At 54.9% G+C, this 27,811-nt stretch overlaps 1 protein-coding gene across 3 annotated transcripts; it reads right to left on the bottom strand.

Annotated features, from left to right (window-relative positions):
- Positions 1–685: 685 nt before the first annotated feature.
- On the bottom strand, positions 686–27,811 carry FGD2 (FYVE, RhoGEF and PH domain containing 2). 3 transcript variants are annotated; one of them, XM_070418665.1, is made up of 16 exons: positions 27,586–27,811; positions 24,146–24,356; positions 22,654–22,731; positions 21,846–21,994; positions 20,351–20,507; positions 20,049–20,187; positions 19,298–19,356; positions 18,952–19,098; positions 18,045–18,137; positions 6,982–7,061; positions 6,871–6,901; positions 6,368–6,460; positions 5,552–5,683; positions 2,825–2,971; positions 1,567–1,713; positions 686–1,230 (listed from the first exon to the last, which is right to left on the bottom strand). In XM_070418665.1, exons 1-16 carry the CDS (start codon positions 27,651–27,653, stop codon positions 1,015–1,017), a joined length of 1,947 nt encoding a protein of 648 aa, XP_070274766.1. In that variant the 5' UTR covers positions 27,654–27,811; the 3' UTR covers positions 686–1,014. The 3 variants fall into 3 exon arrangements, with proteins under 3 accessions (XP_070274766.1, XP_070274767.1, XP_070274768.1); XM_070418666.1 differs by lacking the exon at positions 5,552–5,683; XM_070418667.1 differs by lacking the exon at positions 1,567–1,713.

Here is a 27,811-nt window from a genome sequence, read left to right on the forward strand (position 1 = left end):
AGAGTGCTGGGCCTGGAAATGGGCAAAGATCTACGACTTGACTGTCGGCCATCCTCAAGGGCAGGAGCTGGCAGCGTCTGGACCTGGTGGAAGTGGCTGAGGGTGTCTGGGCCCAGGCTGGGGCCGCTGCAGGTGGCCTGCTGACCACTGCCACCCCCTAGTGGTTTCTTATGAAAAAGCAGCCCCCCCGCCCCCCCCAAGCCAGGGGGCCTAAGAGAGGTGCCTGCCTCCCCTCCTCCACCCACCTCTCCCCTCCTGTCTTCCCCCCTTGGCTTTGCTCTATTGCTCTGCTGCCTGAGAGAGCTTTGATCTGCGTGCACCAGGCTACAGCCTGGCCCTGGCATCCACCAGCTGTGTGAGCCTGAGCCAGGGATGAAACCACTCTAAGGCTCAGTGTCCCACCTGGAAAATGGGGGCATTACTCCTGAGGGTGAAAGGAGATCATCCATGTCAGGCTCCCAGCACAGCGCCTGGCCCAGCAGGTGCTGATGATGGTGGTGATGGTTCTGCTGCTGCTGCCCATCACACCTGGCACTCAGATGCTCAGCCAGGGGCCTTGTTCTCTCTCTGCCCCATCGGGGAGGCCAGGCTGCACGTGAGACTCCCGTGGGCGCTCCTGAAACACACCCGTGCCTCCCATCCCAGACCAAGGAAGTCAGAAGTCTTTGGTGACGGCTACAGGCGGTGGCATTTCCAATTTTTAGTTTATTGTTATATTTCTAGGGGTCTGTTTGAAAGACCCCAGGTGATACTAACGTGCAGCCCAAGGTGAGAACCACACTGGTGACCAGCCGCCCCAGTGACCTCGGACATTCCGGCTTTACCACTGAAAGGCCCATGTCCCGGGATCCTCCCCAGCACTGGGCAAACCGGGAGGCTCGGTCACCAAATCAGGACACACGGCCTGGGCACCGGTAACTAGAGAGCGACTGGGCTCAGCGTGGGGTGGTGGTCAGAGGCCACGGGGCAGCCGTGGCAGGAGCCAGGCCCTGAGCGGGAGAGCGGCCGCTGGGCTCAGTCAGACAGGTCTCCATCCTCGGGGTCACCAGGGCTCCAGCCGCTGGCTGCCCGCTCCATGGCTTTCACCCAGCGGCCCCGCAGCTCCTCGGTGTCGGCCTTGAAGGTGTACAGCTGGCCGGATTGCTGCAGCTGGAAGACTCGGGGGTCCCCCTGGGGCCCCGTGGTCACCTGGTAGCCCAGCAGGGGGATGGAGGTGTGAGCCCGGATGTCCTGGGAGGGAGGAGAGAGCCATGGGCCGCTGTCCTCCCATTCAGCCCCGCTGCCTCAGACAGTCACACACCTGCCCCCACTTCCCACAGACCCGGGAGGGAGGAGGGCTGGTGGGAGGGCATCAGGAGACAGGAGAATTGGCTGCCCCTTAAGGACAAAGCGGTTGTGCCCTGGAGTCTGGGCCCAGCCTTGAAAGCCACTAATCCTGTGGCTCCAGAGAACTATGTCCGCATTGGGCCTCAGTCTCCAAATCTGAGGTATGGGGCCAACAACATCCCCTCGCCCACCCCACATGCTGTGAGAAGGCCCAGGCCTGGGGGCAGGCGGGGGCATTACCTGGGGGGCCGCATAGATGTAGAGCACGAGGGGGTCGTCCCGGGGGATCACACACCAGCCCCGGGTGCTGCTCTTGCCCCACTTGTCCCCGACGAGCTGCAGGAAGCTGCTCATGAGGCTCCGCTCGGCCCCCGCCGTGGACCCTTTCTACAACCAGAGGACACAGCCCGCTGTGTGACCGCGTCACTCTGGGAGCTGGACAGTCACTGTTTCTGGTCCTGCAGCCACCCTGCAGGGCAGTTCTTGGTCCCTGAGGCTCAGAGAGGTGCCATCATGGGCCTGTGGTCACCAGCTGGCCAGTGGCAGAGCTGGTCAAACCCTGGTCAGCCTGAACTGGGGCAGGTGCTGGGGGGCTTTTCACCTGAAAGTTCCCCCAGGGAACACAATTAGGGCCTGAGAAGGGGCTGGCGCTCCCCTCTCTCCAGGGGCGGGCTGTGTTGCCTAATGGTCAGCGAGGGCGTGACGGGAGCTGGACCTAGCACAGTGGGGAGGATTGGAAGGCAGGCAGATGCCCATGGAAAGGGACCAGCTGGAAGCCCGGGAGCTGTGTTTGGCTGGAATAGGCTGGTCTTCTCCCCTCCCAGGGGCAGTGGGATGCCCACTGGCCTCTAGTGAGGGGGGCAGAGGGCACACTGTGCCAGGCCGGGTCACACTGTGTTTGTAGCACGAAGCTGAATACAGCTGGCGCCCACAGGTGCTGCCCAGCAGCGAGGGAGCAGCTGGGAGGGCCTGGCGGGTGAGCCGCTCAGCCAGGCCCGAGGGCAGCCGCGAGGACGGCTGTGGGGAGGCCATGGCGCTGGCTCCTAACTCACTGGGTTACCGCGGGCAAGTCGCTGCTCGGGGCCTTGGTTCCCATGAGACAGGTCCCTGAGTCCCTTCTGGTTAGAATGGAGTCTCCCATCTGCCTCTTCCCAGCAGTGAGACCCTGACCTGGAGCCTCAGTTTCCCCATCTGTAAAATGGAATCGTACCCCCCCCCCCCTCTTCATCTGCTGGGGACGTGAACAGGGACTGTCCGGAGAGGCTGTGCGGTCACTGGGTGGGGACACAGGGAAGGTGGCAGAGCCTGGGCGACAGCCTGGACCCAAAGCTGCTTTCCTCTGGGGACAGCAGGCTGCTGGGGGAGGGGCGGGAGGGGGTACCGTGGGCAGAGGGAGGAGGGAGAATGTGGCCAGGCGGGCCTTTCCTCCGCACCCAGGACAGTGCCCGCGAGTGGCAGCCCCCGCAGCCCTTGGCTGAATGGAGGATGGCGCCCTCACCTCCAGGATGCCCCGCCTCTTGTCCTCCTTGTCCTCAGGGAGCACGTGGCCGGTGAGGAAAGTGTAGCAGCGGAGGCAGACGCGGTTGGGCCTGTTGGCGTCATATTTGAGCTCAGCCCGGTAGTCGGAGCACCTGGCGCACACCACCTGAGGGAGGAGGGCGGGGGGGCCGTGGCCTTGGGTGAGGCGGGAGGACCATGTGGTACCTTGGCTGGGAGTGGGGGAGGGGGGTGAGAGTAGCTGGGGAGGGGCAGGAGGAAGAAAGGCAAGGCTCAGAGAGGAAGGCAGACAGAGGGGCATCCCTGCGTGGGCAGAGAGCCTGCTGCCCGCAGCCCACAGCAGGAGGAGGGTCCAGACTGGGCCTCCCCAGCCGGGGGCTGACGCCGGGTGCCTCTGCCGGTGCTGGTGCTGGTGCCAGGCTTCTCTCCCCTCCAGGTGCCCTGAGTGCAGGCAGCTGTCAATCCCCGCGCTTCCCTGCACTCCTGCACCTGATTCCCTTCTCCCGGTGCTCTCAGTCCCCTCTGCATCCCACTCCCTCTCCCAGCAGCCAGGCGGGGCCTCTGTCCTCGCCTCACAGGGAACTCGGGGCAGCCAGAGGGGCGGCCACTTGCCAGGGCCGCACAGCTCACTGGCTGCAACTGGCCCTCCACCAACAGGACGTGTCCTTCCCCAGTTTAGATGTAAGATTCATGCAAATTTTGCATTCCGCTCAATCCCAGAAACCAAGCCTGTTCCAGTACAGAAATGACGGCTGGTTGTTTTGCCAGGAAGACCTGCCCTGGTTACTCCACCACGCAGAGGCCCCAAGAAGGCCACGTAGATCAGGCCTGGGGCGACCGGGTGAAAGAGGCATGATGAGGCTCGAAAAAAACTCGGGGCGCTATAGGACATGACTTCCAGGAAGACTGGGGTGCCACTGTGTGTCCAGGATGTGGGCTTGGAAACGAGGGCAAGAGAGAGAGGGGAGAGGAGAGGGCTACCCGGGGTGCGCCCAGCTCAGCGGGGGCCCGAGGGCCCCGCCCTCGCTAGGATTCCCGTCTGGCAGGCGGGAGACAGAAACTGGGCACCCAACCACCGAGAGGATGACTCACGCAGTACAAAGGTATCCCAGGCGGGAGGAACCCTCGCCGGGCCAAGGGCACCTCACATCCGCACATTGGGGGCTTCGACTACCTTGGGAGTATTTTATTTTATTTTTATTGGGATTTAATTGTTAAATGTTATTAGTGTGTATTTCTTTTCTCCTCCTCCAACTTTTCATTTTGAAAAATTTCAAACCTGCAGCCAAGGTGAAAGAATAATTCAATGATACTCCCCACCACCACCCATTCCCCAACTGTTAACATTTTTGCCACATCTGCGTTACCTCTCTCTGTATATGTGTATTTTTTTTTTCAGAACCATTTGAATGTAAATTATTGTCATCGTGACGCCTCACCCTTAATTATGCAGCTGGGATCTCCCAGGAGCTAGAGCACGCTCCTGCCTACACTCACTGCCAGGAGGTTTCGCATGGACACAATGTCATTATGTAGGTGCGGCTCCCAGCAAGCCCCGCCCCTCCGTGTCCCAGCAACCACCTCTGGGACTGCTTCTGTTTCTGATCCAGGATCCAGGATCATACATTTCATTTCGTTGTCAGAATATTTTATTGCTCCCATGTACCTGCCTCCCGGGTTGGTATATTGTCCTTCGTGCCTGTTTATACTTCTTAACTACTTTAAATATTTTTTTAGGAACTACTTACTACATCCCAAGTGTGAATGGACTCAAGTCTTATTTACAGACGTGAATCACCGAGAACAGTGGCTAATCCCCAGATCCGGGATTAACTCTCTTCAATCTCCACATAGGTGTGTCCCAGTCCTAGACATTCGCCCTGTGTTCTGATTGCACTTTAACTCCATTCGGGGACACCTCCCTGAGCCAGCCTGCCCAGCTGGCCTCCGGTCCCCATCCCCAGAGTTCATTAAGACTAAGGTGCGCTTCTCTGTTTGCAGAGAGAAGGGGGGGGTGGTGGCTGTGATGTCAGCAGAGAGCAGCTCAGTGCGGCAGGTGTTACACAGCCGGTGAGCTCTGCCTGGAGGGCCAGGCCCCTTCCTCCTTCGCCTGTGACTCCTCCTCTGAGGGGCCTGAGCCCTGGGGGAGGGAGGAAAGAAGGAGGAGAGGGAAGGGGCACCTTCCTTAGCCCAGGCCTCACTACCCTCCTGCAGGCAGGCATTACCATCCCCACTGCACAGGTGAGGAAGCTGAGGCCAGAGCTGGGCGGGAGAGTTAGCTACGGAACTCAGATGCTGCAGTGCTGAGGGCTTGGAAGGAGCGGAGAGGAGAGGACAGCTAGTGAAGAGAGGACAAGGAGTAGTCATGAGGAGAGGACGAGGGCAGCGTTACAGGCGTGGGGCTGACGAGGTGGGTGCAAGGCCGGAGAAAGGCTGGGACTTGCATGCCCCTCCCCCTGACACTGGAGACCATGTCCCGGTGCCCGGTCTGGGGGCCTCGGGAAATGGTAAGGGAGCAGGTGAGTTAATAGGGCCACTTTGGGGAGTGTCCTGAGCACGTAGTTTAGGGGGAGGATGCGGGTCCTGCTTCACCGGTGGGCACTGTGAGGTCCAGACAGGCCCCTCCCAAGCCTGGCACAGCTCATGCCAGCCCCTCTGGGCTGCACTGGTTGGAGCGGGCTAGTTGGCAGGGAGGGGGTGCCGGCAGGGGTGCCAGCAGGGCACTTACGTAGCCACAAGCCCGGCAGTGGTGGCGGCGGCGCGTCAGGGCGTTGAAGGGCTCCTGGCAGCGCATGCACATGGTCACCATGTTGTCCCGGACCCACTGTGGCGCCCGCAGGCCCAGCTCCTCCGACTGCAGCTGGGGGCAGCATGGCGGACACTTCATCACCCTCTTTTGCCCACTCCGGAGCCCGGGCCCTGCCCACCTGCTCGGCGAGATTCGTGTGGGCTTCCCAGTGCCTCACCCCCGGGGAGCGGACTGAACGGGCGAGGCCGCAGGGCAGCTCAGTTACTATCGTTCCCATTTCACACGTGAGCAAACTGAGGCCCAGAGCGGTCTAGTGACTCCACACAGCCCCCCAGCAAGCCAGTGTTCAGAGCTCAGGTCTGAAAGGAGTCACCCTCTCCCTGACCCACCCCTCCTGCCTCCATCTTCCCCCAGGCTTACATTTCTCAGGTGCTTTCAACCCAAACCTGCACCCCTAGCCCCGCCCAGCCAGGGCTGCAAGGCTGAGGCCTCCCTGGGGCTAGGTGCCTGGAGGAGGCTGAGGCCTCCCTGGGGCTAGGTGCCTGGAGGAGGCTGAGGCCTCCCTGGGGCTAGGTGCCTGGAGGAGGCTGAGGCCTCCCTGGGGCTAGGTGCCTGGAGGAGGCTGAGGCCTCCCTGGGGCTAGGGGCCTGGAGGCCGCCAAGGGGATTGTTTGCCGGTGGGAACCTCTGGCACTGAGTCTCTGACAGGGTGCTGCTGGGGTGGGTGGGCTTCCCCGGTCCCTTCAAATCACTCCTGGGTGACACCCCCGCCCTCGGAGCTGCCAGTCTTCCTTACCTCCTGGCCCTGGGCGGCTCCCTCGGGGCCCTGCACCGCAGCCTTGAAGGTTTCATTCCGCTTCTCGATTTGGTCAATAGCTGCTTGGCAGGCCTGGGGAGGGGGCAAGGGAGTCGTTAAAGGGGGGACAGGGGGGCTTATTCATCGGTCCATCCATCCACACACTCGGCAGACACTGCTGAGAGCTGCTGGGCGCTGGATACTCAGCGCACACGGGCTGACTCCAGGAGAGAAACCATCACCCCCAGATTACAGATGTGAACACTGAGGTTCAGGGGTGTGGACTGACTTGTTCCAGGCCACCCAGCTAGACAGTGAGAGGCAGCAAAATTCTAACTCAGGTGTGACTCCAAACTGCCACCGGGCAGCTCCAGAGGAAGAGCAGGGAGCAGCGGGCACAAAACCCGCCCGCCCCACCCCTCCCAGGCATGCGCCTCCCCCCTCCCTCCCCCTCTGCCTGGGTGGTGGGTCAGAATCCCAGGGGCCCTGGGTTGGTCTGATACCTGCATCCAAGAAATCATTTCCTCCTGGGACCTGCTCGGAAAGTGAACACGGTGTGAGATGGGCCCTCCCTCTTCCCCGCCCCCCCCACCCCGCCCGCAGCCGCCGCCCACCTGGCCTGCAGCTGCAGGGTGCGCTGCTTCCCGGACACCAGGAAGGAGTGCGGGAACTCGGCGTCCGTCAGCTCCCGCACCTGCTCGGATACAGGGAGGGCGTTCAGACTTGCCCCGCGCCCGCCAGGCACGCTGGGGTGGAGGGATGGGGACTGTGCCCCAGGGGCCATGCCGACGCCAGGGACAGGGATGGGAGCTGGCTCATCCCTCCCTGGTCCCTCGGAGCCAAGCGAAGGCCGCTTATGGCTCCTGGAAGTTTAGCAGCAGCTCCGTTGGCCCAAAGTGAGAGAGGGGTGACAGTTCCTGACAAATGACTCACCAGAAATGGAAACTGGGTCACAAATCGGGCTTGGGGACACAGCTTTTGCAAAGAGCAGACCTAGAGCCTAGATAAGACCCTCTACCCCAGCGGTTCTCAACCTGTGGGTCGCGACTTCTTTGGGGGTTGAACGACCCTTTCACAGGGGTCGCCTAAGACCACCGGAAAACACATATATAGTTACATATTGTTTTTGCGATTCATCACTATGCTTTAATTATGTTCAATTTGTAACAATGAAATTGGGGGTCACCACAACATGAGGAACTGTATTAAAAGGTCGCGGCATTAGGAAGGTTGAGAACCACTGCTCTACCCCATACAGCGAATGTAGGAATTGGTTACCCAACTTATGGATCACGCAGAACCACCTCAAATGGATCCAAGAACTGGGCGATCAACTCCTTCTTGCCTTTCACTATCCTCTTCCCAGGGTCCCAAGGCCGTTGTGAAAGCCACCAACCAGCTTACTCAGTGAGGCCACGAGTTCAGGGCTCTCCATACACGTTCTCACTCCATCCATGAAATGCTGAACCCACTGAGCAGCCCTACACTCAGCCATTCTGTGCCTCCCGAGGGCAGCAGTACTGTCTCTCTCCAGCTGCAGGCTCCCTGCATAGCTGACTCCGCTTAGGTCTCTGGGTTATCTACCAGTTTACAAGAAATACGTGAGCCCGTGGGTCATGTTAAACGACACCACAGAGGTGCAGCCAGCAACATCTAGGCTATGAGAATCTCCACCAGAGAAATTATCTGATTTTTCAATAAATAAACGAGGAAAAAAGTGGGAAAGGGAAGTGTAATGGATTGAAAGGGACGTAAGAAGCATATCACAAATGATTCAAACAGATCAGCTGTGAGAAGACATGAGACAATCAAGGAAAACCGAAGGATCTTAATATTATTAAATAATTGTTATAAATTTGTCAGAGGTGATAATGGTACTGCTGTCATCTTTTAGGCAAAAAAAAAAAAAAGTTCTTATCTCTGACAGAGACATACTGAAGTACTTACAGGTGAAATACTTATGTGACTGGGATTTGCTCTTCAATAGTCCAGGGGAAAAAGGGGATTAAGAAGTGGAATGCTGAGCAAACAAGACTGGCCCTGAGTTGGCAATTGCTGAAGCCTGGTGATGAGTATATTTTCTCTCATGATGGATGTTTCTCCCTCTCCCTCTCCCTTCCTCTCTAAAATCAATAAAAAAATATATTTTTAAATGTTCATAATAAAAAGTTAAAATCTTCACAGCAATCTTGGGAGGCAGGTATCATCATCCTCATTTAGGAGATGAGGAGATGGAGACTCAGAGAGGGCAAGAGACCTACCTGAGGGCACACAGCATCTAACTGACAGAATGAGGATTCAAACTTGGGTTTTGGGCCCCAAGGATAAAACGGAAGAACACCTGTTTCCAGCTAACCCCCGAGTCCTGGAAGCACGGTCCTCTCCCAGTGTGTGGAGTCACACGGGGAAGCTCCGAGACAGACCTGGAGCCCAGGAGCCCCGGCCTGGGGACCTCTGTTGTCATTGAACCCCTCTGGCTAGCCCCCCGCCATGTGTGACCTTTCAGGGCGGCTCACCACATCCCAGAGAGCATGGCCCTGGGAACACCCTTCCCCATGCAAGGCCCAGGCTACCCTTCGGGGCCCACAGAGCCAGTCCGCCTCCCTGGTAACGGCCTGATGTGATTGGACTGACACTCTGGGCCACCGGGAAGCTCCGAGAGTTTATAAATGGAGTCGCTCAGGTGGGAAGAGGTGCTGGGCAGTCACTCTGCAGCTGTGTGTAAGGGACGAAGGGCTGCTTTGGGGGGAAATGGGACAAACCAGTACTCCCAAAGGCCAGCCAGGGAGGGGTGCCCTGAATGGTGGAGGCCTGCCTGCACCTGGGGAGCAGGAAGAATTCCTACTGGGGGACAATACCAGGAAACCTGGCCAGACTCCAGGACTAAGTGGTGAGGGCGAGGGGAGAGGGCAAAGAAGGGAGAAGCCCAGGTTTGGAGTCCAGAGGTAGGAAGAAATCCGATGCTTTTCATAGAAATGGGCAGCTCCTGACCTGGGGGTCCAGGACCACCTGCCTTTGCCGAGGCAGGATGGAGGCTTCTAGAGGACACCTTCCTGATCCCAGTCTCAACCTCCCCCAAGTCTGGGCTGGGTCAGGCCCCTTTGTGTCAATTAGCACAAGACTAGCACAAGACATGGCTTCCTCAAAACACCTTACTGACATCTGTTGGCAGACGGGCATAATCGTCAGGTTTGGTTGGAACAAGATACTTGACTGCCCTCTGCTGGCCAAGGAGGGTGGTGAATACTCCCTCTGTGCGGGTGGCTGTGGATGAGGTGTGCCCCACAGTGCACGCCTCCCAAGCTGTGCATGGAGACCCTGGGGAGTGTCTCACATCCTCCTGCTTCTCGGGCTGGCCCTGGGCAGGATGGCACAGCGTTAGGACCCAGTCGGACCTCGGGGACAATCAGCTGCTCAGAGCGGTCCTCCCTGACATCCAGGAGGAGGAGGCCAGGGGCCGTAGGCCAATGGGAGCATCATGGTGGCTGAAGGCCAGACCTGCCTCCAAACCTCAGGCTCAGAAAATGGTTCCCATGCAGACGCTGGAGGGTGGCCGGCTCTGCGCCTGCCAGGCCTGTGCCATCCAGGAGAGGGCGCTGTGTGGCTGCTGGAGCACAGAACGCCCTGTGAGGAACTCGCTCTCCGGGACTGGCACACGCTGGCCTATGAGCCCGAAGTGTCTGAGTCTCAGCCCCATCGCTATGACTCTTTTAGTCTCTGTGTTTCTTGGCTTTTCTCTGTCAGTCTCTGCCTCTTCTTTTCTATGCCTGGGCTTCTGCCAATCCTAAGACAGGGCTGCCCGTCTCCATTTGTCTGTCTGCATAACTCCTCACAAACCTGCCTTTCTCGGTCTCACTCACCCAGGCACCCAGAAATACAAGCCTGCACATGCGCCAGCATTATCCTAATCCAAACCCAGATAAAGACACCACAAAGAAAGAAAATTATAGGCCAGCATCCCTGATGGATATAGATGGAAAAATCCTCAACAAAATATTAGCAAATCGGATCAAGCAATACATTCAAAAGATAACACACCACGACCATATGGGATTTATTCCAGGGATGCAAGGTTGGTGCAATATCAGCAAATTAATTAATGTGATTCATCATATAAACAAAATGAAGGATTAAAATCATATGGTCATACCAATAGATATGATCAATAGATAGCAATAGATGCAGAAAAAGCATCTGACAAAATTCAGCACCCTTTATGATAAAAACTCAGCAAAGTGGGAACAGAGGGAGCATACTTTAACATAACAAAGGCCATATATGACAAACACATCTAACATCATACTCAATGGGGAGAAGTTAAAAGTGTTTCCCTTAATATCACAATAAGATAGGGATGTATTTAAAAAATATCTTTTCTTTTTAAAAAAAAATATATTTTATTAACTTCCTAGAGGAAAGAAGAGGGAGAGAGGGATAGAAATATCAATGATGAGAGAGAATCATCAATTGGCTGCCTCCTGCACGCCCCCTACTGGGGATGGAGCCCACAAACTGGCATGTGCCCTCACTGAGAACTGAACCGGGATCTCCTGGTTCATAGGTCGATGTTCAATCACTGAGCCACACCGCCGGCCGGGCACCACTTTTTTTTTTTTTTTTTTGAGAGAGAGAGAGTGAAAGGCAGGAGAGACATCGTGAGCAAGACACATCAATTGGTGAGACAGACACATCAATTGGTTGCCTTTTGCACATGCCCGGACCATCAGAAGCACATGCTCTCAACCAGAATCGAACCCGCAACCCTTCTGTCCAAGGGCCAACGCTCTAGCCAATGAGCCAAACCATTGAGCATGTCAAACTCATGCCTCGAGTTTCACATGCTTGATCTAGGGCAGTGGTTCTCAACCTTCTGGCCCTTTAAATACAGGTCCTGATGTTGTGACCCAACCATAAAATTATTTTCGTTGCTACTTCATAACTGTAATGCTGCTGAATCGTAGTGTAAATATCTGATATGCAGGATGGTCTTAAGCGACCCCTGTGAAAGGGTCGTTCGATCGCCAAAGGGGCCGTGACCCACAGGTTGAGAACCGCTGATCTAGGGCTTTATCACTCTTATTCAACATAGTACTGTAAGTCCTAGCCACTCAATCAGACAAGAAGAGGAAATAAAAGATATCCAAATCAGAAAGAAGTAAAGTCATTATTTGCAGATGACTTAATTCTGATATATATAGAGAGAACCCTAAAGATTCCACCAAAAGGCTACTAAAACTGATAAAGGAATCCAGTAAAGGAGCAGGATACAAAATAAATATTCGGAAATTGGTTGCATTTTTATACACCAATAATGAGCTATTAGAAAGGGCAAGCAGGGAAACTAAGAAAACAATCCCATTTACAATTGCATTAAAATGTACCTAAGACTAAATTTAACCAAGGAGGTAAAAGACCTGTACTTGAAACATTATAAAACACTGAAAAAAGAAATTGAAGAAGATATAAATAAATATATTGTGCTCATGGATAGGAAGAATTAACATCATTAAAATGTCCATACTACCTAAATCTATAGATTCAATGCAATTCTTATAAAAATACTAATGGCATACTTCACAGAACTAGAATAAATAATCCAAAAATTTATATGGAACTAAAAAAAGACCCCCAATAGCCACAGCAATCTTGAGAAAGAAGAACAAAGTTGGAGGAACCACACTGACTGAAATCAAACTATACTACAAAGCCATAGTAACCAAAGCAGCATAGTACAAGCATAAAAGCAGACATATAGATCCATGAAGCAGAATACAGAGCCCAGAAATAAACCCAGGCCTCTATGGTTAAGTAATATTTGACAAAGGAGGCAAAGGCATACAATGGGATAAAGACAGTCTCTTCAATAAATCGTGTTGGGAAATTGGACAGATACATGCCAAAAAATGAAACTAGACCACCTTCTTACATCATACACAAGAATGCACTCAAAATGAATTAGACAAATGTAACACTTGAAACCATAAAATTCTTAGAAGAAAACAGGCAGTAAAACCTCTGACATCTCTTGTTGTAAATGTTTCCCTCCACGTCCCGCATGGTTCAGGGTTCAAGATCTGGAAGAGGAGCCGCACACAAATGAAAGAGAAAAGACAAGAGATAATTTGGGAATATTGGGGGGCCAGGCGGGTAAGTCCAACTCAAGAGGAAGGACTTCCACCTGTGCTCAGGCCGCACCAACCATTTTATAGTCAGAGGTAAACAAAGTAGTGGTTATCATAGTTACACTGTTCTTGTGAGTTTCACTTGTTTTGACCATAGTTACACTTCCTGCACTTCCTTCAGCCCATTAGCTTCCCAGATAAGATCTGGGGAGTGTTATAAGGTCAAGCCTAATTATGCTAAGGGGACTGAGCCCTCTAAGCTGGGACTTGTTTGTGACTTTGCCAGCAGGTCAGTCCGAGGCCCAACCCTATATAGGTTCCCCACAATCTCTCTTAGCAATATTTTTCTGCTATATCTCCTCAGGCAAGGGAAACAAAAGAAAAATAAACAAATGAAACTACATCAAACTAAAAAGTTTTTGCACAGCAAAGGAAACCATCAACAAAACAAAACAACCTACTGAATGGGAGAGCATATTTGCCAATGATAGATCTGATAAGAAGTTAATATCCAGAATTTATAAAGAACGACAACTCAACACAAAGAAAACAAACAATCCAATGAAAAAATGGGCAGAAGACCTGAACATTTCTCCAAAGAGGTCATACAATTGGCCAATAGACATGAAAAATGCTCAACATCACTAATCATCAGAGAGATGCAAATTAAAACCACAGTGAGATAGCACCTCACACCTGCCAGGATGGCTGTCATCAATAAATCAACAAACGACAAGTGCTGGCGAGGATGTGGAGAAAAGGGAACCCTCAGGCACTGTTGGTGGGAATGCAGACTGGTGCAGCCACTATGGAAAACAGTATGGAGGGGCCTCAAAAAATTAAAAATGGAACTGCATTATGACTTAGCAATTCCACTTCTGGGCATATATATATTTAAAAAACTCAAAACACTAATCCGAAAGAATATATGCACCCCTATTTCACAGCAGCGCTATTTACAATAGGTAAGGCCTAGAAGCAGCCCAACTGCCCACAGGAGGTGAGTGGATAAAAATGCTGTGGTACATGTACACAATTAGATATTACTCAGCTACAAAAAAGAATGAATCCCTCCATCTGCCACAGCATGGCTAGACCTAAAGGGTATTACACTAAGTGAAATAAGTCAGTCGGAAAAAGACAACTACCATATGATTTCACTTGTATGTAGAATCTAAAGAACAAAATAAATGAACAAATTTGAAATAGAGTCATAAATACAGAGAGCAGACTGATGGCTGCCAGAGGGAGGAAGTTGAGGGCCTTGGTCAGTGATGGCGAACCTATGACACGCGTGTCAGAGGTGACACGCGAACTCATTTTTTTGGTTGATTTTTCTTTGTTAAATGGCATTTAAATATATAAAGTAAATATCAAAAATATAAGTCTTGCCTTAACCGGTTTGGCTCAGTGGATAGAGCATCAGCCTACGGACTGAAAGGTCCCAGGTTCAATTCCAGGCAAGGGCATGTACCTTGGTTGCGGGCACATCCCCAGTAGGGGGTGTGCAGGAGGCAGCTGATCGATGTTCCTCTCTCATCGATGTTTCTAACTCTCTATCCCTCTCCCTTTCTCTCTGTGAAAAATCAATAAAATATATTTAAAAAATATATATATGTCTTCGTTTTACTATGGTTGCAAATATCAAAAAATTTCTATATCTGACACGGCACCAGAGTTAAGTTAGGATTTTTCAAAATGCTGACACGCCGAGCTCAAAAGGCTCGCCATCACTGGACTAGGTGAAAAGATGAAGGGATTAAGAAGCACAAATGGGCCCAAGCCGGTGTGGCTCAGTGGTTAAGCATCAAACCATGAACCAAGACGTCACCAGTCTGATCACCGGTTAGAGCACATACCCAGGTTGCAGGCTCGATCCCCAGTGGGGGGCATGCAGAAGGCAGCTGATCGATGTTTCTCTCTCATCGTTTCTACCTCTCTATCCTTCTCCCTTTCTCTCTCTCTAAAAATCAATAAAAATCTTTTTTTAAAAAAGTGAATTTGCTTTTTAAAAAATAGTACAAATGTTCCTGGCCAGTGTGACTCAGTGATGAGAGCATCAGCCTGCACACCGAAAGATCTCAAGGTGGATTCCTGGTCAAGGGCATGTATCAGGGTTGCAGGTTCAATCCCAGGCCCCCAGTCGGGGCACATACAGGAGGCAACTGATCAATGTGTCTCTCTCACATCGATGTTTCTCTCTCTCACTCACTCATTCTCTCTCTCTTTCTCTCCATCTTTTCCCCCTCCCCTGCCACTCTCTCCAAAAATCAATGGAAAAAATATCCTCAGGTGAGGATTAATAAAAAAAAATTGTTTTAAAGAAGTACAAATTTTTTTAATATATATTTTTTATTGATTTCAGAGAGGGAGAGAGAGAGAGAGAGAAACATCAATGATGAGAGAGAATCATTGATCACCTGCCTCCTGCACACCCCCTACTGGGGATTGAGCCTGCAACCTGGGCATGTGCCCTTGACTGGAATCAAACCCGGGATCCTTCAGTCCACAGGCCGATGCTCTATCCACTGAGCCAAACCAGCTAGGGCAAGAAGTATAAATTGATAGTTACAAAATAGTCATGGGGATATGAAGTATAATAATCCTATATAATAAAAGCCTAATATGCTAAGTGTCTGGTTGTCTGGTCAAAGCATAATATGCTAATAATATGCTAAGGCCACTCAACCACTCGCTGTGACATGCACTGACCACCAGGGGGCAGACATTCTGACCAGTAAGTTAGCTTGCTACTGGGGTCTGGCGGATCGGGACTGAGCAAGATGGGCTGGACATGCCCTGGAGTCCTCCCGCTGGCCAACCTCCCCTGTTCCTCCCCGGCCTCAATTGTGCACCAGTGGGGTCCCTCGGCCTGGCCTGCACCCTCTTGCAATCCAGGACCCCTCGAGGGATGTCAAAGACCCAGTTTTGGCCTGATCCCACAGGCCAGGCCAAGGGACCCCACTGGTGCATGAATTTGTGCACTGGGCCTCTAGTATTGTAATAACTATATATAGTGTCAGGTGCATATTGAAAATATTAGAAGGAACACTTTGCAGAGTATATGATTGTCTAACCACTATAATGTGTACACATTCTGTGCTGTACACCTGAAATGAATATCAATACTAAAATAACATTGAATATATTGAAAATTTTTGTAAAGACAAACACACCTGCACATGCTTCTTCCATCCCCAGCCCTCAGGACACACCTGGACTCAGGAGGGATCAGAGAGGAGTGATCAAGAAGGTTCCCCACCATTTCTGCCACTGTGTCTGCAATTCTGCCATAAGCTTTATCCCTCTGGGTTGAAGCCTTAATAGGAACCAGCGTAGTAAGGCAATTCGGTACAGGGGCTCTGGACTCTGTTATACCTGAATCTTCAGTCCTGGTCTGACCCCAAGCAAGTCACTTAACTTTTCTGGGGCTTGGTCTCCTTATTTTTTTAAAAGACAACTTTTAGAACAGTTTTAAGTTCACAGCAAAATCGAGAGGAAGGTACAGAGAATTCCCATATAGCCCTGCCTCCACACATGCACAGCCTCCCCCATTATCAACCCCCACCCCAGAGTGGAGCATTCATTACCTACCATCAATGAACCTACATGGACACACCTAAGGTTCGCAGTTTACGTCAGGGTTCATGCTTGGTGTTGTACATTCTATGGGTTTGGAAAAACGGGTAATGACATGTATCTGCCATTATCATATCATACAAAATACTTTCAGTGCCCTAAAAATCCTCTGTGCTTTGCCTACTCGTCCCTCTCTCCCCCACCACCTGGCAACTACTGGTCCTTCTACTGTCTCCATTGTTTGCCTTTCCATGTCCTATAGTTAGAATTGCGTAGTATTTGCCTTTTCAGGCTGCTTCTTTCACACAGTCAGGCATTCATGTTTCCCCACGTCTTTTCATGGTTTGATAGCTCACTTCTTCTTATCACTGAAAAATATTCCATTGTCTGTATGGATCAGAGTTTACTGCCTTATTTTTTTAAACTATCTTTGACTCAGAAATTATTTTAGAGAGAAGAAGGGAGAGGGAGACCGAGAGAGATAGACAGACATCAATGTGGGAGAGAAACATCTAACAGCCACCACCCATTCAGGCCCCAACCAGGGATGGAATCTGAAACGTGGGTATGTGCCCTGACCGGGAATGGAATCTACCACTCTTTGGTGCATGGGACAATGCTCCAACCGATTGGGCCACATAGGCCAGGGCTACTGCCTTATTCTTTTTTTCTTTTTTTAAAAATATACTTTTATTGATTTCAGAGAGGAAGGGAGAGGGAAAGAGAGAGACCTAGAAACACCAATGATGAGAGAGGATCATTGATTGGCTGCCTCCTGCACGCCCCCTACTGGCGATCACTCCTGAAACCCTGGGCATGCGCCCTTGACCGGAATCAAACCAGGGACCCTTCGGTCCACAGGCCGCCGCTCTATCTATTGAGCCAAACCAGCTAGGGCGTATCGCCTTATTCTTAAAAATAGAATTAACTACAGATACACTCACACACGGCCAAATGCACACAGTTATTCAACTCATTTGCAGAGACTGACAACTGCAAACAACCTACACGCCGCTCAGTAGAGGCCTGGCCGAGTGAGTCACGGCTCACCACGCCCCGGGACACTACGCAGCTGAGCAAAAGCAAGACTCGCACCTCATGTGTGCCCCACACATCGGTCTCCAGAACCAGGATTAGTCCAACAAGCAAAGTGCAGAACAGTGTGTGTGGAAGGCAGTTCCACTGTTTACTCGAAACAAAAGGGAGCAATAGTGATTACAGTGCTCATTCGTACGCAAAGACCACCGGCAGGCCCCCCACGAGGCCTAGGCTGCCGCCACGAAGGGACTTAGGGGATGCCTGGGGAGGGGACTTTGCATTGCATGTATTCTTCATATTGTTCGATTTTGGCATGTGTATTATCTATATTCTTAAAGTAATAAAATTATTATTTTTAAAAGATTTTTAAACCCACAAAGGCCGGGAACAATAAGAGCCCCACCTCACAGGGCTGTGAGGACGTGGGGGGGTGAAGCAGGGCCGGCCCATGGCGACTGCTGTCAGCGGGCGCTGTCACCGACGCTGAGGCCATCTCTCGATGGGGACATGACGGTGTGACCCCTTGCTACTCAGTGTGGCCTGTGGACCTGCAGTGTCAGCATCGCCCGGGAGCTGGCTAGAAACCACCCCCCCACCCCCCGCCACTGAGTCAGAACCCGCATTTTAACCAGACCCCCAGGGACTCATGCACACATGAGAGTTCTGGAAGTGCCGGTGCAGACAGTGGGGAAAGCCAAGTGACACCTGCTGGGGCAGGGGGGGTGGACCCCAAAGGCCCATGGGGCCTGGAAGGGCCCTGGCAGGAGGGCTGGGAGCCCCGGTGGGCAGCTCTAACCCCAAATTTCCCACATCCTCGCTGGCTTGGGCCCTGCCAGGCCTGGGTTCCTGGCCTGAGAACCGGCGGGCCCCTCCTGCTCACCCCTCCACTTGGGCCCACCCTCGGGGTGCAGCCTGACAGTGGCTGGGGCGCCTCTCACCTTCATGCCGGCCACGTCGATGCGGGTCCGCACCTGGAAGTGGGCGCCCACCTGGATCACCCGAGGCACGCAGTAGAGCAGCATGTTGTTGAACTGCAGGAGACACAGCACAGGCGTGTGCAGTGGGGGGCGGGAGACGGCCAGGCGGGCTCCCTGACGGGCCCCAGCGCCAGGGCCTGCCCCTCTGGCCACACTCTGGGCCAGCTCCCAGGATGTCACGCGTGGGGAGGAAGGGGTTGTCTGGCCCCGAATCCAACTAGGGCAGTGATGGCGAACCTTTTGAGCTCGGCGTGTCAGCATTTTAAAAAACCCTAACTTAACTCTGGCGCCGTGTCACATATAGAAGTTTTTTGATATTTGCAACCATAGTAAAACAAAGACTTATATTTTCGATATTTATTTGATATATTTAAATGCCGTTTAACAAAGAAAATCAACCAAAAAATGAGTTCGCGTGTCACCTCTGACACGCGTGTCGTAGGTTCGCCATCACTGAACTAGAACTAGGATGTCACTGCAGGGCTGCCCTGCCAGTGGGCATCCAGGGACCACGGCAGAGCCCAGAAACCTGGGAGGCCTTTCTCAGGGCTTAAGGGGGCAGGAGCTCCCTGCACCCCGCCCACCAGGCAGGACCAGCTTCCCGGTCTCCGGTGCCAACCAGGCAGTTCCTCCTAGTAGCTAACCTAAACGCCCTCTGTGCCGCCTAGAGCACAGATCACACCACAGGCTTCGGAGACAAAGGGTCTGGGTTCAGATGCCAACGCTGTGGCTCCCCGGGGAGCCCCCAGGCCCGGAGGCCGCTGGTGCCACAGCAGCGGACGGGTCAGCAGGCTCTTCCCTGCTCCTCCCGTGGGTAGTGCCCAGAGCCTGGGCAGGACCCGGCGGTGTGACACCCCGCCTCCCCTACCAGGAAAAGGTAACGCTCCGTGGGGTCTCTGCGGCGGAAGGAGATCTTGAGCACGGGGCCCTCGCGGAGCAGGGCGTTGGAGGGGTCCACGATGTCGTCCTCCAGGCCCAGGCGCTGGTACACTTCCCACAGGTCCTGCAGCCGCTCCTGGGGACGGTGTACCCTCAGTCACGCGCAGGGCCCACCTCCTTCTGGGACGGGTGGGGGGGGGGGGTGAGGGGGTGAGGAACCAGGGATGGGCGGATGCAGACACCTGGGTGGGCTGGGGAGGCTGAGAGCTGCAGGAAGGAGGAGGCAGGGCCCCAGGGGCCCCCCTGCCCCCTCCCCTGCGGGCGGGGCTGCTCACCATCTCCTTGATGGCTGCGTTGGAGTGTTGCGCGGCTGAGAAGATCAAGTCGAGGGCTTCTGGAGGGCGGGGCAGAACCAGAGTTATCCCCTGAAAATCCGGCTGGAGGCTGAGGCAGGGCCCTGAGCTGGTGATGGGGGCCACTTCCCTCCAGGCTGGAGAGCTGGGAGCCACCGCAAGACGGGGCTCAGGCGGCCGGCGTCTGTCTCTCCCACTGCTCCCCGGACCCAGGGGGGCACTGGAAAGGCCTGGCTTCAAAGCCCCGCTCCGCCCCTTTCTGGCTGTGTGACATCGAGCAAGTCACTTAACCTCTCTGGACCTCAATGTCCTTGCCTGCAAAATATGGCTAGTGGGTCCTGGCCAGTGTGGCTCAGTGGTTAGAGCATCGGCACTCACACCGAAGGGCCCCGGGTTTGATTCTCGGTCAAGGGCATGTACCTGGGTTGCAGGTTCAATCCCCCACCCCGGGTTGGGGCATGTGCGAGAGGCAACCAATCCATGTGTCTCTGTCACATTGATGTTTCTCTCTCTCTCCCCCTCCCTAACTCCCTTCCACTCTCTCTAAAAATCAATGGAAAAATATCCTCAGGTGAGTGTTAACAACAACAAAAAATAGCTAATGGTATAGATAATGTCTACCAAGCACCAATGGTTGATGGCTGATGCTATTATAACATTTTAGCAGGTGCTCAGTGACTATATGGGAGCAGCGCGGCCTCCCCAACCCTGGGTGCCCCAGGCGTGTCCTCACTCTGGGCATCATCCCGGTCCGGGGCCTGGGCTGGCAGCTTCTGGACGTACTCCTTGAGCAGCAGCTCGTAGCGTGGGATTCTCTGCACAGGTTCCAGCATGTGGTGCTGCAGGGTCAGGCTGCCTGAGGCCTCGCTGCTCTTGGGGAGGGATAAGGAGAGGAAGAGTGTGGGGTGAGAGCGGGAGGGGCGAGGGAATCGAGGGAAGGCTGAGCCAGGGAGGTGCCCCAGATCGCAGGGGAAATGCAGCCACTGCGCCTGGGGGTGGCGGTGCAGGCTCTGCCCCGCCCCCACCCAAGCTCACCTGAATTCGAGTGAGAACCTCCTGGAAGCGGGGAGACTTGTCAGTCCAGGTGGCCAGCAGCTCCGCAGCTCGCTCAAAGTTCTTGACATACTCGCTGTACATCTTCAGGAAGGGGGCCAGTTTCTGGATCACATCCCCGATGCGGGGGGTGGCTGACCTGCGGGAGGGGCGTCCAGGTATGGCCCGCGGCCTGAGGGCCTCCTCTCCCTCCCGGCAGGTGGGTGAGGCCCGGCCCCTGACCCCCCAAAGCAGCCTTCCCACTGCGCTTCTGGGTGCAGTCATGGGGCGTGTCATCCCACACGTGTGTGAGGGGGGGGGCATGTTCTCTCCCACGGACTAGGCTCCCCCAAAGGCCAGCACCGGCCGGGCCCAGGACAGGCGTTCAGTACCCGCTGGGTACTTGTTCCTGTGACAGTAACGAGGGCTGCGTGCCGGGCACTGCACTCCTCCTCTCACTCAGTCTCGCAGCCCTGCTTGGAGGAGGACATGGAGACCCAGGGGAAGAACTCGTCCAGGGTCGCCCGTGGAAGGGGCTACAGGCCATGCAACCCAGGAACTATAAGAGCAGAGCAGCCCTAGCCAGTTTGGCTCACTGGATAGAGCGTCGGCCTGGGGACTGAAAGGTCCCAGGTTCGATTCCGGTCAAGAGCATGTGCCTTGGTTGCGGGCACATCCCCAGGAGGGGGTGTGCAGGAGGCAGCTGGTCGATGCTTCTCTCTCATTGATGTTTCTAACTCTCTATCCCTCTCCCTTCCTCTCTGTAAAGAATCAATAATATATATATATATATATATATATTTTTTTAAAAAGCAGAGCAGTCGGGAGCTGGCCCATCTGCATGTGATTCCCAGCTGCGTCTCTTAGTCTAGCTGCCTCTTATTCTAGGTGAGTTTCATGGGCAAGTCAACTAGCCTCTCTATAGTTCAGTTTTCCCATCTGGAAAAGTGAAAATGATGGCAGGTGACCTCGGAGGGTTGACTTTAAAAATACGTATAAAGTCAAAAGAATACAACAATGAACTACATATTCATCACTGGATTGAACAATCACTAACATCCTTCTTTGCTGAAGAATCTTAAAGGACATCCCAGACATTGTAGCATTTCTTTGGCAAAATACATAAAGCAAGTACTTTTACCACCAGATACCTGAGTGGTCACTTCTGAAAACAAAGAGGGTTTCTTGCATGACTACGTGCCCCCATCACACAGGGGGCTGATCTGAAGATTAAATGAGTGAACAGGTAGAAAGCCCCCGGCCCGGCATGGAGGAAGGTTCGTCCCGCCTCCTACGTCACCCAGCCTAGTGAGGACCTGGTCCACCCCTTCCCCGGACACACACACCCAGGGCTCATTCATCCAAGCCCCTCACTGTGCAGACAGTGAGCACAGAGCAGGAGACCCTCCTGGCCACACAGCCAGGGCCCTGGGGGCAGCACCCGGACCAGGCCCCGGGGCTGTGGTCGGGGGGACTCGGGGCTCCTGGTGGACCTCACCAGTCATCCAGCCGCCGCTGGAGCTCTGGGAGGAAGAACTGCGCGTGGAACTGGTAGATGGAGGAGATGTTGGAGAAGATGAGCCGGACCACGTCCTCGGGGAAGGCCTTGCTGCTACGGGCCTCCTCCAGCAGCTCCTGGAAGAACACCTGCAGCCGCCACAGGGTCAGGGGGCCCGCGCAGAGAGGGAGCCCCCCGGCAGCCCGGGGGGACACGCCCTGCCCCAGGTCAAGCTCCCGCTTACTGAGTGCTCTCACCTCCCTAAGCCCCCGCATCCTCCCAACAACCCCAGGTGACACGGGCAGGGAAAACTCTATTCCAGCCACTTTACAGATGGGCAAACCCTGGCCTAGGGACTCGCGGACTTGGCCAAAGGCAGGCGGCTGATGAATGTCAGAAATGGGCCAGTCTGGGCTGTCGGGGTCTTAGACTTTGCCAGCCTAAAGGTGCCTCTACTCGGGTGCAGTGATTGGACCCCCTCGCCTTGGGCTCTTTAAGAAAGTGTGAAGGGATGATAGGTGAGGATGTTTGCCTTGGGGTAAGGATGCTGTGGGGGCCTGCAAGGACTGGCTGGTGTGTACTCGGCACAGGTGAGGCGCCAGGCACCAAGGGGGAGTGGGGAGTGGCGCTGATGGGCTGTCCTGGTTTCTGCCTGCTCCAGCCAGCGGGGCTAAAGGACTCGGGCCTCCTAGAATCAGGTCGAGGGGTCCTAACTCTCAGCTCTGGTGAGGTGGGTCGGGAGGGAAAGCAGGGATGAGGTGAGGAGACCAGGTGTTAGGGCTCAGGTGGGGGTGTCCTAGCCACTGGCCTGGTCCAGCAGGTGCAGGCGGGCCACGTAGGCCTGCTCGGTCTCCAGCAGCTCCTGGACGATCCTCTTCTCAGGCTCCTGCAGGGGGTGTGGAGGGAGAAGGAGAGGAACAGCTTTGGTCTCCTCTGATGGGTACCTGGGGCACTGTCTTTAAAGATGCTCCGGTGAAACGCACCTCCTGGCATTCATGCCCTCTCAGTACTCATGCCCTCAGTGCATCTGGAGGTCTGGTGGCCCTGGCGGAGAGACCCCGTGGGGAGGAGGAGCCCTGAGATTCTACGGACAGAGCCAGGGGCCACTATGCCACGGCCCAGCTGAGCCCAGCCTCTGGCCATCGCTGGCCAGGCACCAGGCTGGAGGGTTAAGCTTTGGGGGCAGTCCAGCCCCAGCTACCATCTGACTGCAGCCACATGACAGACCCTGTCATGGACTAAGTTATGTCCCTCTCAAATTTGTATGTTGAAGCCCTAACCTCTAACATGACTGTTTAGAGCCTTTCAGGAGGTAGTTAAGGTGAATTGAGGCGGGGCCCTCATCCACTGGTGTTGGATAGGAAGAGGAAGCAACACAGGAAAGCAGTGCACAGAGAAGAGGCCACGCAAGGACATGGCAAGAAGACAGCCACCTGCAAGCCAGGGAGAGAGGCCTCACCAGAAACCAGCCCTGCGGCACCTTGACCTTGGACTTCCAGCTCCAGAATTGTGGGAAAATACGTTTCTGTCCTTTCAGTCACCCAGGCTGTGGTATTGTGCTATGACAGCCCAGGGTGACTAGGACAAACCCCAAGCGAGACCAATAGAAAAACCACCCAGTTGTACTCCAGGCAACCCACAGAATTGTAAGGAATTATAAACCATTCGGCAACGGCGTGTTGGGGTGGTTTGTTATGTGGCGATTAATAACCAGACGTGCTATTGTGATCATCATCTCCATTTGCAAGTGAGGAAGCTAAGGTGCAGGGAGGTTAAAAGGACTTGCCCTCGGTCGCACAGTTAGCAAGCAGAAGAGGGGGGAGTGAGCCCGGGCAGTCTGGCCCCAGGGCCAAGCATCTTGCAGCCTCGCCTTTGAACTGCACAGACGAGGACCCTGAAACCCAGAGAAAGGAGGTGACCTTCCTGGGATCAGTCTAAGGACAGGAATTAGCACTGACCTCTGCTTCTAGATGGGGTTGTTACCTCCTTCAGTGGGCAAACTGAGGCCCCACTGGGAAGGGTACCTGGTTTACAGGTTGGAGACTGTTCCAAGCTATGTGGCCTTGGACAGTTCCCTTAAGCTGTCTCAGCTTGGCTGTCCTGGCCTGACAGATGCCTGCACAGAGAGGTACGTGAAATCCCAGCAGCGGGGTACACGCTAGACACTTAATCAAAAGCCTTTAACTGGGAGGGGTTCGCTTCCAGTGGGGAAGTGCTGGCGCTGGCTGGGAGAGACTGTATGGGGCGGGGGTCAGTGGAGGGGACCCCAGCTCCCCATTTCTACCCCAGCCCTCAGGCACCTGTGTCCCTGGCTCGGGGCAGCTGCTGAGCTGGCAAGATTTCCTCCAGGCCCCACTGGACAGCTTGTTCTTCAGGGAGCTCAGGTACCTCCTGCTGACCGTCCTGGGCCCGGACTCCAGGGCCTCCCCGACGCTGGGCTTCTCCCCCGGGTCCTCGGGTGGGGGAGACCTGCACCCGGCATGGTGGGCCCCGGGCGCTGCTCCTGGCGTCCTGCGGAGAGAGCACACCTGAGGGTGCCTGTCTGTAGAGTGGGGGGAACAGCACCTGCGTGGTGGGCAGTTGGGGTGGTTGATGCAAATCACAGGGGTGCAGTGGCCCTCAGGAGGAGTCGCTAAGTAAACATCCACTTCCCTCCAAACTCTCTCGGAGGGAACTCCGGTCTTCAGAATGAGTCAGCGTGAACTGCGTACTTCCCTGTTTAACATGCAGCCAGGAGGCCTCTCCCCGCTGTGCAGGGAGATGCTAGGAGCTGACACAGCAATCCTGCAACCACGCGCGCAGACCTAAGTTAGAAGTCAGTGTGCTGGGGGGTGTCCAGATGGGGATGTGAGAGGACCCTTCAGACCAAATCTACACACAGACCTAGACAACCAATCCCACACATGAAACAACTTCCTCCGAAACACCCTGAGCATCAGCTGCTGACACCTGGACTCCTTCGCATTAGGGCCAGTGGTCAGCAAACTCATTAGTCAGCAGAGCCAAATACCAACAGTACAACGATTGAAATTTCTTTTGAGAGCCAAATTTTTTAAACTTAAACTATATAGGTAGGTACATTGTTATTAACTTAATTAGGGTCCTCCTAAGGCTTAGGAAGAGCCACACTCAAGGGGCCAAAGAGCCGCATGTGGCTGGTGAGCCGCAGTTTGCCAACCACTGCATTAGGCGAACGAGGGAAGGCCCACACTTAACAGGCAGGAGGGACGGGACACGATCTCGCCACAGAACCCACTCCCGGTGCCGCCCACTGTCTGGAGGAATCAAACCAGAGCTGCTCCCCGAGGAGCGAAGATCTGAACCCCACATCCTGCCCTCCCAACGTTTAAGACCTGTACCAGGGAACAGCCTCCCCCCGCCCCCGCCCCGAGAAATGCAGCCAGGAACCCCGCCTGCACACAGAGGTTTGAGTGCCCCAACCCTCCGCTGCCAACCACCCGCTGCCAACCACCCTCCCTGTGCACCTCCCCTGTGCCTCCAGCGGGGGACGTGGAGAAGGCCGGTCTGAGCAGTTTTCCTGGGCTCCCAGCGATGGGGTTCAGAGGGCAGCTTGGTCACCCTGCCTACGGGGTCTGCAGGCCACTAAACCCTTTAGGTAACAGAGGCCACCTCCCTGTATATTCAACGACGTGGGCGGGACCTACTGCCTTTGCTGTGGGAAGGCTTGCGATGACAGCACAGACAGGCATCCTAGGAGGAAGACAGGCTGGGAAGTGGACACCAGCCAGGTACGGAATCTCCAATATTCTCGGAGAAAGTGTTCCGTTACCCCCTTTCCAGCTGAGGCAGAAGGGATCATCTCTCAGCGAGGGGGTGGCAGAGGTGGGATTCCGGTCAGGCGGGCTGGCTCCTGAGCCTTCCTCCCAACTGCCCCTCCCCACCTGAGTTGAGGAGAAATAGGTCCAGAGAGGCCTGGCCCAAGTCACACAGCTGGTTGGTAGCAGAGAGGGGATCGGGACCGGCCTCCGACGGCCCCCCACGGGCTCCTCCACCGCTCGGTGCCCAGTGCCCGGTTCCCCAGGCCGCAGGGCTGCAGCTCGTGGAAGCAGCTGGGCCTCGGGCTTTCTGTTCTACATGTGGTTCCAGCTTCTGCATTTCTCTCTGAGCGCCCAGGCCAGCTGGTTTCCTCTTCACCCCTCGGTTCCAGATCAGCTAACGCGCTGGAGACCTCACCAGAAAGCCCGGGCCCAGGCAGCGGGCATGGGGGCACCTGCCTCACACAGTAAGGGTGATGTTCACCCCCCTAAGGGCCTCCTCTGACCGAATTCTGGTCTGAGGGCTGCCTCCTCCTGCTAGGGGTGTTGCCCGGCAGAGCACACGTGCTAAGGGTCTCCACTGGGCGTGCCTGGGGCACTGGGTGGGGTGATGCCCTCTCCCCACACCCAAGGGGGTGGTGGGCCCAGCAGGTGGCTGCAGAGCTGTCCTCGGTGCTGAAATGCTTGGCAAAGGGCCCTGGCAGAGGCAGGGCCAGGTCACCGGCTCTGGGAGTGGAGCTGTCCTCTGGGTCCCCGTCTGGGCCACTCTGCCAGGAAGCCGAGGAGGCCCTGTGTGCTCAGCGCCCTCCCGGGATATCTATTTTCTAGGAGCCTAGCATCAAAGACAAAAGTCTCTGGGCAGGGGTCATTCTTTAGCCCCCACGTCTGCTGACTCCTGGGGGTGCTGGGTTGTGACACCTACAGCCCCGCAGGGCAGAGGCACCGTCCCTGCAGCTGCTGGCAATGGCCCCGGCTCCAGAAGAGAGCTGCCTCACCCAAGATCAAGTCCACCTTGCCTCAGTGGGAACAGCCTGAGAGGCACCCAGTTCCGCACTCCCTGGGACGGGATGGGCCTCTGCCCCACGCACGTCCCCAGAGATCCCCTGAAGGAAACCTCCACCTCAGAGTCTATCTCCCAAGGACCCAGCATGACAGTCCCTAGCACAGACCCTGACAAGCCTGCAGCGTGGATTAATGTCACGCACACACACATAGGCACACACACAGGCACACACACATGCACGCACCTACACGTGCACCACCCCTGCCAGGGCCACCGATGACCTCCACACACGTGACTTGGCCTTTCCCCTTCAGACGGAAGCCCCTGCACTGCCGTTTGCCCATGAATTTAAAGCCTCCTCCCCTCTCTGCACCTTTATTTTCTCATCTGTAGATAGAAATAGAACCTCCCCTGTTAGGCTGTTAGATGAGCAATGAGGTAACAAAAACACTTAGCGTCCTGTAGGTGAGCCGACCCTACACCCCAGTTGTGTGATACAATCCCAGCTTTTCCTACTGCCCCCACCCCACCCGGACAAGTCAGTGCCATTCACGCTCGGTGTCAACGTGTCCTGGTTTGAGTGACAGGTTATATGGTTTTCCCAGTCAGGAGGAGTAAGTGCGTGGTCAGTATTAGCTCTAATTCTGTGGGAGGGGCCGTGGGTGGGGTTGAAGTTCATCTCTCTCATCATTACACACATCGGGACTCTCCCCAACACATCGACACACTCTCCCCGCTGCCCAGCTCCTGGCTGCCCCAACAACGTTCTCCTAGGCCCCAAGGAACCCATGACCAAGTGGCCCACGGCCCAGTCAGGAGGGGTGTCCCGGACAGGCCCAGAGAGAGGGCTGCTCACTGAGCGCCCAGGGGGCCCTGGGCCTGCTCCCGGGCCTGGAGGGCCTGTACTGCCCAGAGGCCCAGGGTGGGCATGGTGACCCTTCCCACCCCCACCACCCCATACCTGCTGTTCTCAAATACAGTCACCAGATCGGACACAGATGCCAGCTTCTCCTTACTCGCCCCCTCCATCCTGCAGGCCTCCAGGGTCCCCTGAGGCAGAAAGAGAGGCCTCCAGCCGGCACCCTCACCACCCCACCTGGGGTCACAGGTGGGCTAAAGCATCAGGCATCTACTCCTGTCTTTCCCAAGAGCTCAGCAGGCCTGCTCCGGGTTCAGAGTGAAGAAGG

This window comes from Myotis yumanensis, unplaced genomic scaffold, assembly GCF_028538775.1.
Source record: "Myotis yumanensis isolate MYYU_CA2020_CCGP unplaced genomic scaffold, mMyoYum1.0.hap1 SCAF_6, whole genome shotgun sequence".
Lineage (NCBI taxonomy): Eukaryota > Metazoa > Chordata > Mammalia > Chiroptera > Vespertilionidae > Myotis > Myotis yumanensis.

Excerpts from the sequence above, each read along its gene's own strand:
- FGD2 (XM_070418665.1), bottom strand. The coding sequence starts at position 27,653 with ATGGAGGGGGCGAGTAAGGAGAAGCTGGCATCTGTGTCCGATCTGGTG. Across the intron at positions 20,188-20,350 it reads AGGTTCTCACTCGAATTCAG|AGCAGCGAGGCCTCAGGCAG; the intron begins GTGAGCTTGGGT and ends TCCCTCCCCAAG. Across the intron at positions 7,062-18,044 it reads TCGACGTGGCCGGCATGAAG|GTGCGGGAGCTGACGGACGC; the intron begins GTGAGAGGCGCC and ends GTATCCGAGCAG.